The 12500-nt window shown below is 33.4% G+C and overlaps 1 protein-coding gene across 2 annotated transcripts in view; it reads right to left on the reverse strand.

Annotated features, from left to right (window-relative positions):
* The window catches only part of LOC135207991 (alpha-1D adrenergic receptor-like), a 267109-nt gene that overhangs the window by 120346 nt on the left and 134263 nt on the right, over positions 1-12500 (reverse strand). The window contains exon 2 of one of the 2 annotated variants that reach the window (XM_064240083.1): positions 3498-4591. The exons of the other annotated variant lie outside the window; for it this stretch is intronic. Coding sequence (XP_064096153.1) covers positions 4556-4591 — 36 coding nt within the window. The 3' untranslated portion in view covers positions 3498-4555. Of the gene's footprint in view, positions 1-3497; positions 4592-12500 lie in introns of those variants that run through there. 2 annotated transcript variants of the gene reach the window in all.

A 12500-nucleotide genomic window follows, 5' to 3' on the forward strand; every position in this document is an offset into this window, starting at 1 on the left:
GTCAGTTTTGTATATTAAGCCTTCTTTTGACTATTGTTCTCTGTAAAATCAGTTTTGCCTCAGTAAAGGGTCCGAACAAGACCGAAAGTACTTGGCTATCTCGCTTTTTCATTTTTTCCTTCGTGGCAAAAAACCTTTAAATATATATATATATATATATATATTATATATATATATATATATATATAGATATATATAATATATATATATATATATGTATATATATATATATATATATATATATATAGCATATATATATATATATATATATATATATATATAATATATATATATACTATATATATATATTTAAAGGTTTTTTTGCCACGAAGGAAAAAATGAAAAAGCGAGATAGCCAAGTACTTTCGGTCTTGTTCGGACCCTTTACTGAGGCAAACTGATTTTACAGAGAACAACTAGTCAAAACAAAAGAAGGCTTAATATACAAACTGACACTACAGATTAGCAATAAGGGCGATTTTCACTCTACAGAAAGGAGGAGCCGCCTGAGGGTAGCCACTCCTTGAAGGATACCCGCAGTAAACAAAAAACAAGTGATTCTTCCAGAAAACAGTACATTTTGAAAAAACACGGGAGCATATACAATTTAATGTCATGAATTTTTTACAAAAATTTTCCCCCCAAAAATTATTATTAATGAAAAGACGAAAGAAAATATAAATATATATATATCGAGCAAGAGAAATTGTGAGTGAGAATATTGAACAACAGAGAGAGAGAGAGAGAGAGAGAGAGAGAGAAGAGAGAGAGAGAGAGAGAGAGACAGACAGACAGACAGACAGACAGACAGAGAGAGAGAGAAAGAATAATAACTATATACATGTGGGACTAATTTATTAGTTGTTCATTTATTTTAAGGTCCTTCATAAACATCTTACAAATATATGGGTCCAATGGTAACATTCCCAGACTAAGATTAGGTTGTTTTTATTAGTGATTTGTATAATTGCCGATTCCAGTAAATTTCTTGAAACATAATCATTAGATCTAGCAATTACCGAGGTATCACCCCAACCTTAATACAATGAGATTTTTCACTTCAGAATGGATAAACAGTGCATTTGAAGTCTGGGCTGTTCTAACTGAATACATATGCTGCTTAATACGTTACACATAATTTTTACTTGACTGACCAATGTTAAACGATGGGCAATCCTTACAAGGAATTTTGTAAATGATGTTGTTATTTGTTACGGGACTATTCTTAATTAGCATATCTTTAATGGTAGTGTTCTAAAGGGTCCACAATAATACAAAGTGTAAAAAGTCCGTGTATAATTTTGAAGACTTTACAGATAGCTTTCGAACCCTTCCCAGGGAAGGGTTCGAAAGCTATCTGTAAAGTCTTCAAAATTATACACGGACTTTTTACACTTTGTATTATTGTGGACCCTTTAGAACATTATATATACTCTCGTGATAGAGAGTTTTTCCCTATTTTAATGGTATTGTTATAAGAGAACACTACATTAACATTAAACGATTTAAATATTGATTTTATGGTTTCAAATTCACGAAAATAAAGTAAGCAAAGTACATTTTTAGGCATTTCTTTTTCACTAATAGCAACACTATAAAACTTTTTGTGAGCTTTTTGATAACATAAATCAATTAAATGAGGTGGTAGCAGAGATCGTTTCCTATCTTTTTTATGTTTATTCTATTTCTTTGTCTAGATATGTGGACTCGTGATACGCAAAGCGCGTAGGAACATAGAAGAAAAAATTGAAATTTTAATATTAAGATGGTGGCCAGAATAAATGTACATATGTTAAATTATTTGTGGGTTTTCTATAAATACTGAATTTGCATTGGAAAGATTCTCTATGTATTAATACATCTAGGAAAGGGATGACATTGTTATTTTCAATTTCAACAGTGAATTTTACAGATGGCACTAAATTATTCAATTTAGACAGTAAATCATTTACATCGATACCACCAGGTAAAACTACTAAGATATCATCGACATATCGGTACCATTTTAAGGGGATAAGTGTGATATTCTGGAGGTATTGTCTCTCAAAAAATTCCATATATAAGTTTGAAAAGGAGAGGTATAAAGGGTTACCCATGGCCATACCAAATATTTGTTGGTAATATTCTCCATTAAAAATAATCTGCAATCACAAATACATAACTTAATTAAGGAAATTATGTGACTAACGGACATAGGCAATTCAATGCAGTACAAGTTCATTACTAATATTTCTAGTACAGAGTCAATAGGGACTTTTGTAAACAAAGACATACATCAAAACTGACAAAAATATCGCTAGGGTTTAGTACAATGTTTATTTAATTTTTTCCACAAGATCAAGAGAATTCCGGATGCGTGAATTAGATACAGTTCCTAGTAGCGGGGATAACGTTTAGTAAGATCTTTAAGATAGTTTATAAGCAACTTTATCCTTCAGTACTAATAATTGGGCGCATAGGTTTGTTTTCCTTCGCTTTTTCATTTTTTCCTTCGTGGCAAAAAACCTTTATTTATACATAGCATCACGTTTTTATATACTTTCGTGAACAAGTTATTCATATATATACTATGATATATATATATATATATATATATATATGTATCTATATATATATTATATATATATATATATAATATATATATATATATTAGTTCCAACGCACATGGACCAGCCGACTGTCAGCAATTCCGAACCGCTCGGAATCCGCTCGGATTAAAGCTGGCATTTATAGCCGATCAACAGAACCAACAAGGGTGGACATTACGTAAATGAAAAACAATCACGGGGGAAGCGTAAAAAAACCGAATGCCGTGAATCAACGAAGCACCTGTTGATATTTAATCAAACAGAATCCATGAAAGGAAAAACACAGTTAAAACAATAAACTATACGTGCGCCGTTTTGTACATATTGCTGGTGCATGGAGCCTACAGCGCAAACAACATCAGTCCCACGAACGCATTGCTTAACTACTTTATATTTGTTCGGGCCCTTATCCGTAATAATGACAACATGCAGTGTTTGCATGTTCGTAATAAAAAATTATTGCATTGATTTCCTTTACCGGTTTTCAGGACTGTAGGTTTTTATCAGTCTCAAAAAATCATTTCTAAAAAACTTAACTTTGTCTTATTGCAAAAATCCATCGAGACCTGCCAGACCTACGGGCTGCTCTATGAACAAGAGCCCGTGCTGGCATAAGGCCAGTTTAATCTTAAACAACAACAACGACCTACCAGGTATACATATTCAGATCTGGAGAGCCTTGCTTATTGCATCTGAAGTATTCCTTTGTAAAAAAAAAAAAAAAAAAAAAAAAAAAAAAAAAAAAAAAAATACAATGAAAAGATATACGTCTATTTTCAATTATTGAACTCTCTTAATTCTACGAAACCTTATTTCCAAAAGCACGTTGCATCGTTTTTAGTTTAAATTTCAATAATTACTAAAATGATATTCGCCACTGATTTAATCATTCTTGGTGATTTTCAATGCGGGAATCTTCATGGTCAAGATACTGTATGTTGAGTAAGTTCAGATATATAAAAATTTTGATAAACCTTCGTTTCGTCATTCCATTTTGGTGAACACATTTGCTAAATCCTTTCGGTATTTTAATTGGAAATGTTCGGTTATTCCATTAACCTCAACCTCCGCTTATGCAATGCGAGTTTATTGATTAATACAACTCAAAACTCCAATTGAAAAATGTTAGAAGTGGTCTCTGTATGTGCGTTGACTTGAAATAGGAATATTCAATTTGATTAATTTTTTTTTATTGGTTTCCGGTTCAATTTTTCCGACCTCCTTACGTCACGCGGTGACGTAAGCGAGTGAGTGGATGTCAAATATGACGGATGTGGAGATTTTTGTGAATGATACTGATTATACCAATATCGGCAGGGTTGCTTTTTTGATACTGAACGCCAGAACACACTATGAGACAAAAGGCATAGTACCAATTCTGTATATCATTTAAGTCATATCAAAATACAAGACTAATTATTTTGATGCTACAGTGCGTTTTATTCACTGTTTTTTCTTCTCTTCAAACGGAATGTCACCCTTTCATTTCTTGAACAACTATTATAGCGTTATAACGACACAGTTTTGCTTTTAATTTGATTCTCATTCTACGAAATGTCATCCACTCATTTCTATGAGATTCCCCCGTATTTAATAACATCCTATTGTGAAGATTTTTTTCGGCAAGCAATATCACTTGGAAATTAATGAAACTACTCATGTGCTGCTGCCATCTCTTTCCATTTTCAATTTAATTTCCGGTTCAGGAAGGAGGTGGGTGACAAAGAGAGAATCACTTTTATGATTGAAAAGTTGAAAAGTATCGTATTTATTTTTATAAATATGAACATATATAAAAGATGACTTACGTGTTCAAGATGTTAACTTACACTTGCGCAGATATCTGCCTGCTTGTGAAAATCCCACACACACACACACAGAACTGACGTAATGTGAACTTATAAACATGCACATACAAACAGGAAGTGGACAAACATGTCCTGAATCACACTATTACCGATTCTTGATTACCAATTCCCCTTGATTTCAGCTTTTGAGCTCACCTGTTGAAAGAGAGAAACGGGAATAATTAGTAAATAATTCTCTTATGAATGGAAAGGTATCTTATACCAATAAGAGTACTGTTATAATAATAATATTGATGGAAAATTGTATTTGCTAAATCCATTCATTCTCTCCCGTATGATTATAATCCCTGGTATAAAAATATATTCGACAAAATGGATCTATTCTCTCTCTCTCTCTCTCTCTCTCTCTCTCTCTCTCTCCCCGTGATGACACACACACACTCACACACATATACACCATATAAATACAAATATAAACAGATATATATATATATATGCATATACATATATATATATATACTATATATATATAATATGTATTATATATGTATATATTATATATATATATATATATATATCTGTATTATATATATATATACTATATATATATATACATATATATAAATATATTGTATATATATATATATATATATTTTATATATATATATATATCTATATATATATATCCCCCGAAACACTAGCCCTATAACACAAGCATTATCGCGAGTTATAAAGGAAAAGGAGGGAAAAAAAAAAAAAACCATCCCATAGCAATCACATCTTAAACAAGTACAGAAAGGTGACACACGGAAATAGTAACTCCACCACCCCCACCCCCTACTCCACCCACCCCCCCACGCTTACATCATTCAAATATGAGAAGAAGAGGACTACCTGGGGAAACATTAATCTCCAGGAGTGACATTCTGAATAGCATTTCCCCAGCAACGAAGAAGAAGAAGAAGAAGAAGAAGAGAAGAAGAAGAAGAAGAAGAAGAAGAAGAAGGAGAAATAAACCCTTCAAGAACGAAAGAACGGGTGCATGGCTAAAGGTAAGGATTAAAAGATACTGGAATCACAAATAAAATTACTCAATTTTGTTGTTTTTCGTATTTGGAACCTGAGAATATTTTGTATAAATATTTTTTGAGCTGGCGTAATATAGAATGCAATATGTTAACCTAAACAATGGACGTATACACAAACACACACACACACACACACACACACACACACACACACATATATATATATATATATATAATATATATTCCCTTATATTATATATATATATATTATAGTTATATATATAGGGGATATATATACTAAATAAAAAGATAAAAAATTTTTTATATTATGGTACTATTTTTTTATAAAAAATAAAAAATATATAATATCTATATATATATATATATATATTATATATATATATATATAAAACACAAATAATGATGCCCTTTTCACATACCCTAATCAGCACCAACACACCACAAAATAAATCAGACATCTTGAATAAATAAATAAAAATCCAAGAGAACAACAGAAGCACTCTAAATGACGATTAATAAAAGAAAAAATCTTTTCTCCAATTTCTGATCCGAAATGAGAGAGAGAAACCTACCTACATTTGGGTAGGGAAAAATCTCCAAATACCGCAGATGCTAAAAGGGACTGATGCAACACGCACACAAGACTGAAATCCAGGCCTGGGAAGTTGCTAAAAATTCCCTCACATCAGAGAGAGAGAGAGAGAGAGAGAGAGAGAGAGAGAGAGAGAGAGAGATTCGGGGAATTTCTGAGGTCCTGCAGGAGATAGGATCTATTCGGGAATTTCTATTTTGGTAGGCAGCAAAAATCAAGTTTCACCCGCAGAGTATTTGCCTCCTCCTCCTCCTCCTCCTCCTCCTCCTGGTATTTTTCTATTTTTCGTCATTATATTATTATCTATTCTTTATAAACTCACGTATGCTTGTTGTTACTATGTTTCAGTTACTCCTCAACAATGAACTTTCTCAGTGTTTTCTACATTTCTCTTCCCATAACTTTCTAATCTACTGCATTTTCCTGCTTCTTCTGCTTTTTTGAATTTGGCAGCCATTTTTACCCCTTTTACTGTAATTCTCGGGTTTGGTAAATAAACAGAAATGTTGCAGACAAACGAGATGCAACCCATTATCCCGTTACTCATGGATAGGAAGCCATCCTTGAATATTTTGAATATTTAGAGGTTACCAGAGGATTGCAATGACCTTATTAGGTCTCAGAAATGAGTATATCACTCATCTGCAAAAAGATAACAAGCTTGTTTTTCCATTTCATAATATGATATATTAGAACGTACATCCAAGATGTTGAAATATGAGGAAATATATAATTGATATCGCCAGTGATACAACAAGCATGACTGTCCTGAAAAAAGTGAAAAAAGAGGAATAAGTTCACATTCATATCTGAGAAGAGTAGAATCATCTCGACGTGAAAGGGTAGGAAGTGTGAGAGTCAGGGAAATCACTGATAATAAGAGATAGAAGTGGCAAGGGTGATCTATCTCAGATGGGTATCACTTGAGACAGAGAAAGAGAGAGGTTTGATAACGTCCTTTGACCAGAAATAGAAGCATGGAGTGGATGCACAGACAGAGAGAGAGAGAGAGAGAGAGAGAGAGAGAGAGAGAGAGAGCTGTAACAGAAAAGGCATATGTAGGATACAGAACAGATACCCAAAATGGCAAAAGGAGAATTATGTATTTCTGTCAACTACAACACAAATAAAACAGTATAGTTAAACCAGTCTATGCACACACAAAGAATGGAGCTGTGAGCTGGGAGTTTCTTTAAAGTGACCTTATTCAAAACTTGTATAGAAAAAAAAAATAAAACTTGGGAGACGTCATGAACACTGACAGTCATTTCTTACGGTTCGCTCAGCAGACATGCACGTGAAAAGTGGTCCTTTCATCTTCAAAAGGATAATAATACTTGTTGCTGGGAACCAATTTCTGTCGGTTATTGAGGTAACTTTTCAGAGTAATTGATTTTACTTCTTGCTAGTCTGATCTTGTCTTTTAAAATTGATCCTTACTGAAATAGGATATAGATTTCTTTTTTGTTTAACTCTGCATATGTCTTGTCTTTTCTCTCTCTCTCTCTCTCTCTCTCTCTCTCTCTCTCTCTCTCTCTCCTTCATATTTGCCAGTTTCCATTTTCTACCAATTTATCTCTTATTTGAAAATTAGGCCTAAAAATTTGTTGAATTATTGTACCCAATTTTTCCATCCTCTCCAACTTTCCTTCAGATGGATTGTCTTCGAGTCAGCTGTACTCTCTCCTCCTAACTTTGTCTGAACCGGCAAAGAAGTTAGGAAATCAATCTTAGTCTCTCTCTCTCTCTCTCTCTCTCTCTCTCTCTCTCTCTCTCTCTCTCTCTCTTCTTTTGCTTTCCATTTCTTCTTCCATATATTTATTGACGAGTGCCATTTTTGCTCATAGTCTTCTTGCCCTGTTTGATTGTTTATCATGATATACTCACCCCCTCCTCTCTCTCTCTCTCTCTCTCTCTCTCTCTCTCTCTCTCTCTCTCTCTCTCTCTTTGTCTTTGTCTCACTGTTTCATCTGCAGTCTTGGTGGGTAATCTTGCACATAGCCCCTCTGCCCTATTGAATAGATCTTATCTAATCATTTTTATGATGTTTGACTATAGGTCTCTCCTCTCTCTCTCTCTCTCTCTCTCTCTCTCTCTCTCTCTCTCTCTCTACTTTAATATGCCCCGAGCTACACAAATCCTGATGTCCGAATTTCATGGGACCCGGGCGAGGGGCGTAACAGGGTAAAAAATAAAATAAAAAAAGGAGACAGAGGAATTTAAGGAGTCTGGGGGCCATTGTTGTGCTATGTCAAGATACGTTCTTGGGCCCGTCTCTGTTTGTACGGGAGAAGCCTCTTTTATTATGTTCGGTGGAATTCCTCTTTGACAATGGAGAAGGAGAAGAAGAGTAAGGTATATTTTTTCTTTTTTTCAGGTGAGTGGGTTGGTTAACATTTTGATATTGTTGTCCTCTAAATTTTATGCAAAGCAGACGAAGAAGAAGACGAAGGAGAAGAAGAAGAAGAAAGAGAAGGAAAAGAAGAAGAAGAAGGAGAAGAGGTGAGTAGAAGGTGCGTGGTTGTTCATTTTGATATGGTTGTCCTCTAAATTTTTAATGCAAGCAACGAACAAAAGAGGAAGAAGAAGAAAGAAGAAGGCGAAAGAGAAGGAGAGAAGAAGAAGAAGAAGGCGAAAGAGAAGAGGAGAAGAAGAGAGAAGAAGAAGAAAGAGAAAGAGAGGAAGGAGGAGAAGAAGAAGAAGAAGAAGGCGAAAGAGAAGAAGGAGGAGAAGAAGAAGAAGAAGGCGAAAGAGAAGAAGGAGGAGAAGAGGAGGAGAAGAAGAAGAAGAAGGCGAAAGAGAAGAAGGAGGAGAAGAAGAAGAAGAAGGCGAAGAAGAAGGATAAGAAGAAAAAGAAGGAGAAGGAGAAGAAGAAGAAGAAGAAGAAGAAGAAGAAGAAGAAGAATAGTGAGACGGCTTATTTATTCATTTACTTTCACTATCATTGTTGGCGGGGGAATTATGCTGATAATGATGATAGTGATAACGTTCGTAATTATTATTATTATTATTATTAATTATTATTATTATTATTATTATTGGCAATAATATCAACGTTATCTATGGCAACTCAAGAAATATTTTATTAACAGGTTAAATGAAATTCTCGTTTAAACTCTCACCAAAATACTTCGGACAGAAATATCCAAGCAAATAAGAATATCTTAGCAAGCACAATGCATGACGATACTAATACTAGATAAATACAGAACGGGGTATCATCATCATCTCGAATAATGGCATAGAAGGCACTTGGCAACAGCTCTTGGAAATGGGTGTTGCTCAATGGGGTAGGGGTAAGTCAACAAAGATGAGGGGAGGTGGGGGGAGAGGAGGGGAGTGGGGAAAATGGGTGGGTGAATAAATGGGTGAGTGACGGTTGAAAGTTACTGAATGAGAAAATTCCCGGAACGGGTGAGTGAGGGAATGAGGCAGCCATTTTTGCTCATATTGTCTGCTTCTCCCTTATGGAATAGAGGCTACAATAGAGGATATATAGAAATGTTTCACGGGTTCGGCGACAATAGCTGCATAGCGCTACTTTTCATTTTTTTTTTATTTCTAGATTTCGTTTTTTCTTCAAGGGAAGGTTGACGTTCGTGCTGTATCGCTGTTTTTTTTTTTCTTCTTCTTTTTAAGTATGGTTTACCTTCGTGCAGTAACGTTACTATTAGAGTTTTGTTTTTCTTTCTTAATTTTTCCATTGTAAGATATAACGTTCGTTTTCAATTTTATTTTTATTTTTAGTCTTAATTTGATTTTTTTAAGGAAAGGATTACGTTCCCAGTCACCTCCTCACCTACTGCAACAGGCCTCATGTGAAACCTGAAACTTATCAATTTCTTCATATTACATAGCAAAAGTGTGAAAAAAAAAAATAGATTAGACATCAAAACATTGACATATAATATCGACTGTTGAAGAAGTAAGATCTATAACAGGACCACCTTGTTGTTAAAAATCTTTTCTTAAATCAGGATTGAAAATAACTCACTAGTTTCCTTGAATTATAAAATAAAACTATACAAATTGAATTTACGTCTTAGTGTAAATCTCATCCACGAATTTCAACATTAAATGTTACAGAGAGATAGATAAAATCAGTACCTTTCACTGTGAGGCACTTAATTATCTATCTTTTTTTAAACGTTGACTTTTTTTCAAGAGAGGTAGTTAAAATCAGTACCTTTAACTTAGAGGCACTTAATTATCTTCTTTTCTTTTAACGTTGACTTACTTCATTAAAGAGAGGTAGATAAAATCAGTGCCATAACTTAGAGGTACTTAATTATCTCTTTTTTTAAACGGTGATTTATTAAAAGAGAGGTAGACATCATCAGTAATTTTAACTTAGAGGTACTTAATTATCTTTCTTTTTTTAAACGTTGACTTATCTTCAGAAAGCTGTTTTAATATTCTGAAGTAGAGGCCCAACAAATATGAAGTCAGCACTTTTAAAACAAACAAAGGATAATTCCATATATACCCAAAACACCTCCTGCCTCCTCTCAACTTTGGCCAATACTTGCTTGACGAAGGAATCAATTTCATATTTCATAACAGGAAAGCAATTAAAGGGTCAGCACCTCTGATAGCTCTGCCTGCCGAAATCTCAATCTCTCTCTCTCTCTCTCTCTCTCTGGTTTTGAAATTTATTAGGTATTTTATCTGCTGGTGAAACTGAAATGTTTTCGTCCAGAAATCTCTGCAGAGTGGTCAGGTTTTCGAAGCATTATATATATATATATATATATATATCTATATATATATATATATATACGTATATATACGTATATATATATATATATATATATATATATATATATATGATATATATATATATATATATATATATATATATATATATATATATATATATATATATAGATAATAATATAATAATAGGAGTACATGCAAATAGCTAAATAATTCTATATTTCAGACAACATCTGTCCTCTTACAGGCAAGTATGTGAATTAAATACTATAATAAAAAAATACTGTATTTATACCAAATGTTCCAGAGGTCAGCCGTTATGTCAATATGTTTTAACAGAAATGTTAAAACATATGACAGTCTATACACACACACACATATATATACTATATATATATACTAATATAACATATTATATATATATATTATATGTATTATATATATATGTGTGTGTGTGTGTTGTGTGGTGTGTGGTGTGTGTGTGTTTTCTATGTGTATTTCTATGTGTATTCTAGTAAACTAAGTGACTTATCCATTCACTTCCAAAGAAGGACTCAAACCTCAAACCTTCACTTGTTTAAAGGGTGAGTTAATTGCTTAACAAAAAAGGATTCTGGACAATGTGTTCTAACCCTGCTTAGGGAAGGCGAATTCTTTCATTCATTCCCTTCGGATTTCAAGGCTTCCAGACGAAAGTTTATCGAAAAATAGAGAGAGAGAGAGAGAGAGAGAGAGAGAGAGAGAGAGAGAGAGAGAGAGAGAGAGAGAGTTGAAAGCGTCGCTATAAAAGCTACGAATTGGCGCTACCCGTCCAGTCTATATATTCATTTTTTGTTTGTTCAATAAATGAATTCACTATTAATTCAGTATTTAATTTGTAGTACAAATTAAACATTCCAAATTGCAGGGTCGCGTATGGGCAAGTTTCTTGCCTTTCTAAAGGCAATAATGTCCATGGAAAAAAAACTTGTCGAAAGTTTGGAATGGACAATTTATTATTTGAAAATGAAAAACAGCATCCCTTTGTTTCAGGATAATAACGAGTTCCTTTCTCTCTCTCTCTCTCTCTCTCTCTCTCTCTCTCTCTCTCTCTCCTCTCTCTCAGACACACACAAAACACAGAAATGAGAGGCAGAAGTAGAACATTCCTTGAGAGCGTGTGCGTCCATGTGGAAGAAAGAGCGTGTGTGTCTGTAGGTGTCTTTGACAGAGAGAGAGAGAGAGAGAGAGAGAGAGAGAGAGAGAGAGAGACAGTCATTTTGTGAACATCGTTCCTTAATCTTTGTTTTTTAAATGCAGTAACCTCGGCGTCTTCTTTTCTCTGTAAAAAAAACCTACATAACTGTAAGATATTTCTTGATAATAACCCAAAACTGTAATCTAAAATAATTATTTTATCCTTTTTTATAATCTGGTAAATTTGAAACAAATAACTCTATGGTCACTTAATAAACTACTTTTGTCAAAGTTTTGCAATGAAATTTGAGAAACAAGTTAATTTTCTCACATAGTCATGATCAAGAAAGGAAAACTTAGTAGTAGCCAATAGCATTTCCCCTTGTACTTTGATCATCTGCTTACATTTATATTTTTTTATCTACCAATTTGTTAATTATTTTTTTACGGAGTAACAGAAAAAAAAATTAAAACGTTAAAAAAATAACAGATTTTGACGAAAGTCAGAAAATCAAGAAAGTTAAAACCTGTGAATAACGTTAAATATTACTTTTACCTTTCGTAACTGTAA

Source organism: Macrobrachium nipponense, chromosome 11, assembly GCF_015104395.2.
Source record: "Macrobrachium nipponense isolate FS-2020 chromosome 11, ASM1510439v2, whole genome shotgun sequence".
Classification (NCBI taxonomy): Eukaryota; Metazoa; Arthropoda; class Malacostraca; order Decapoda; family Palaemonidae; genus Macrobrachium; species Macrobrachium nipponense.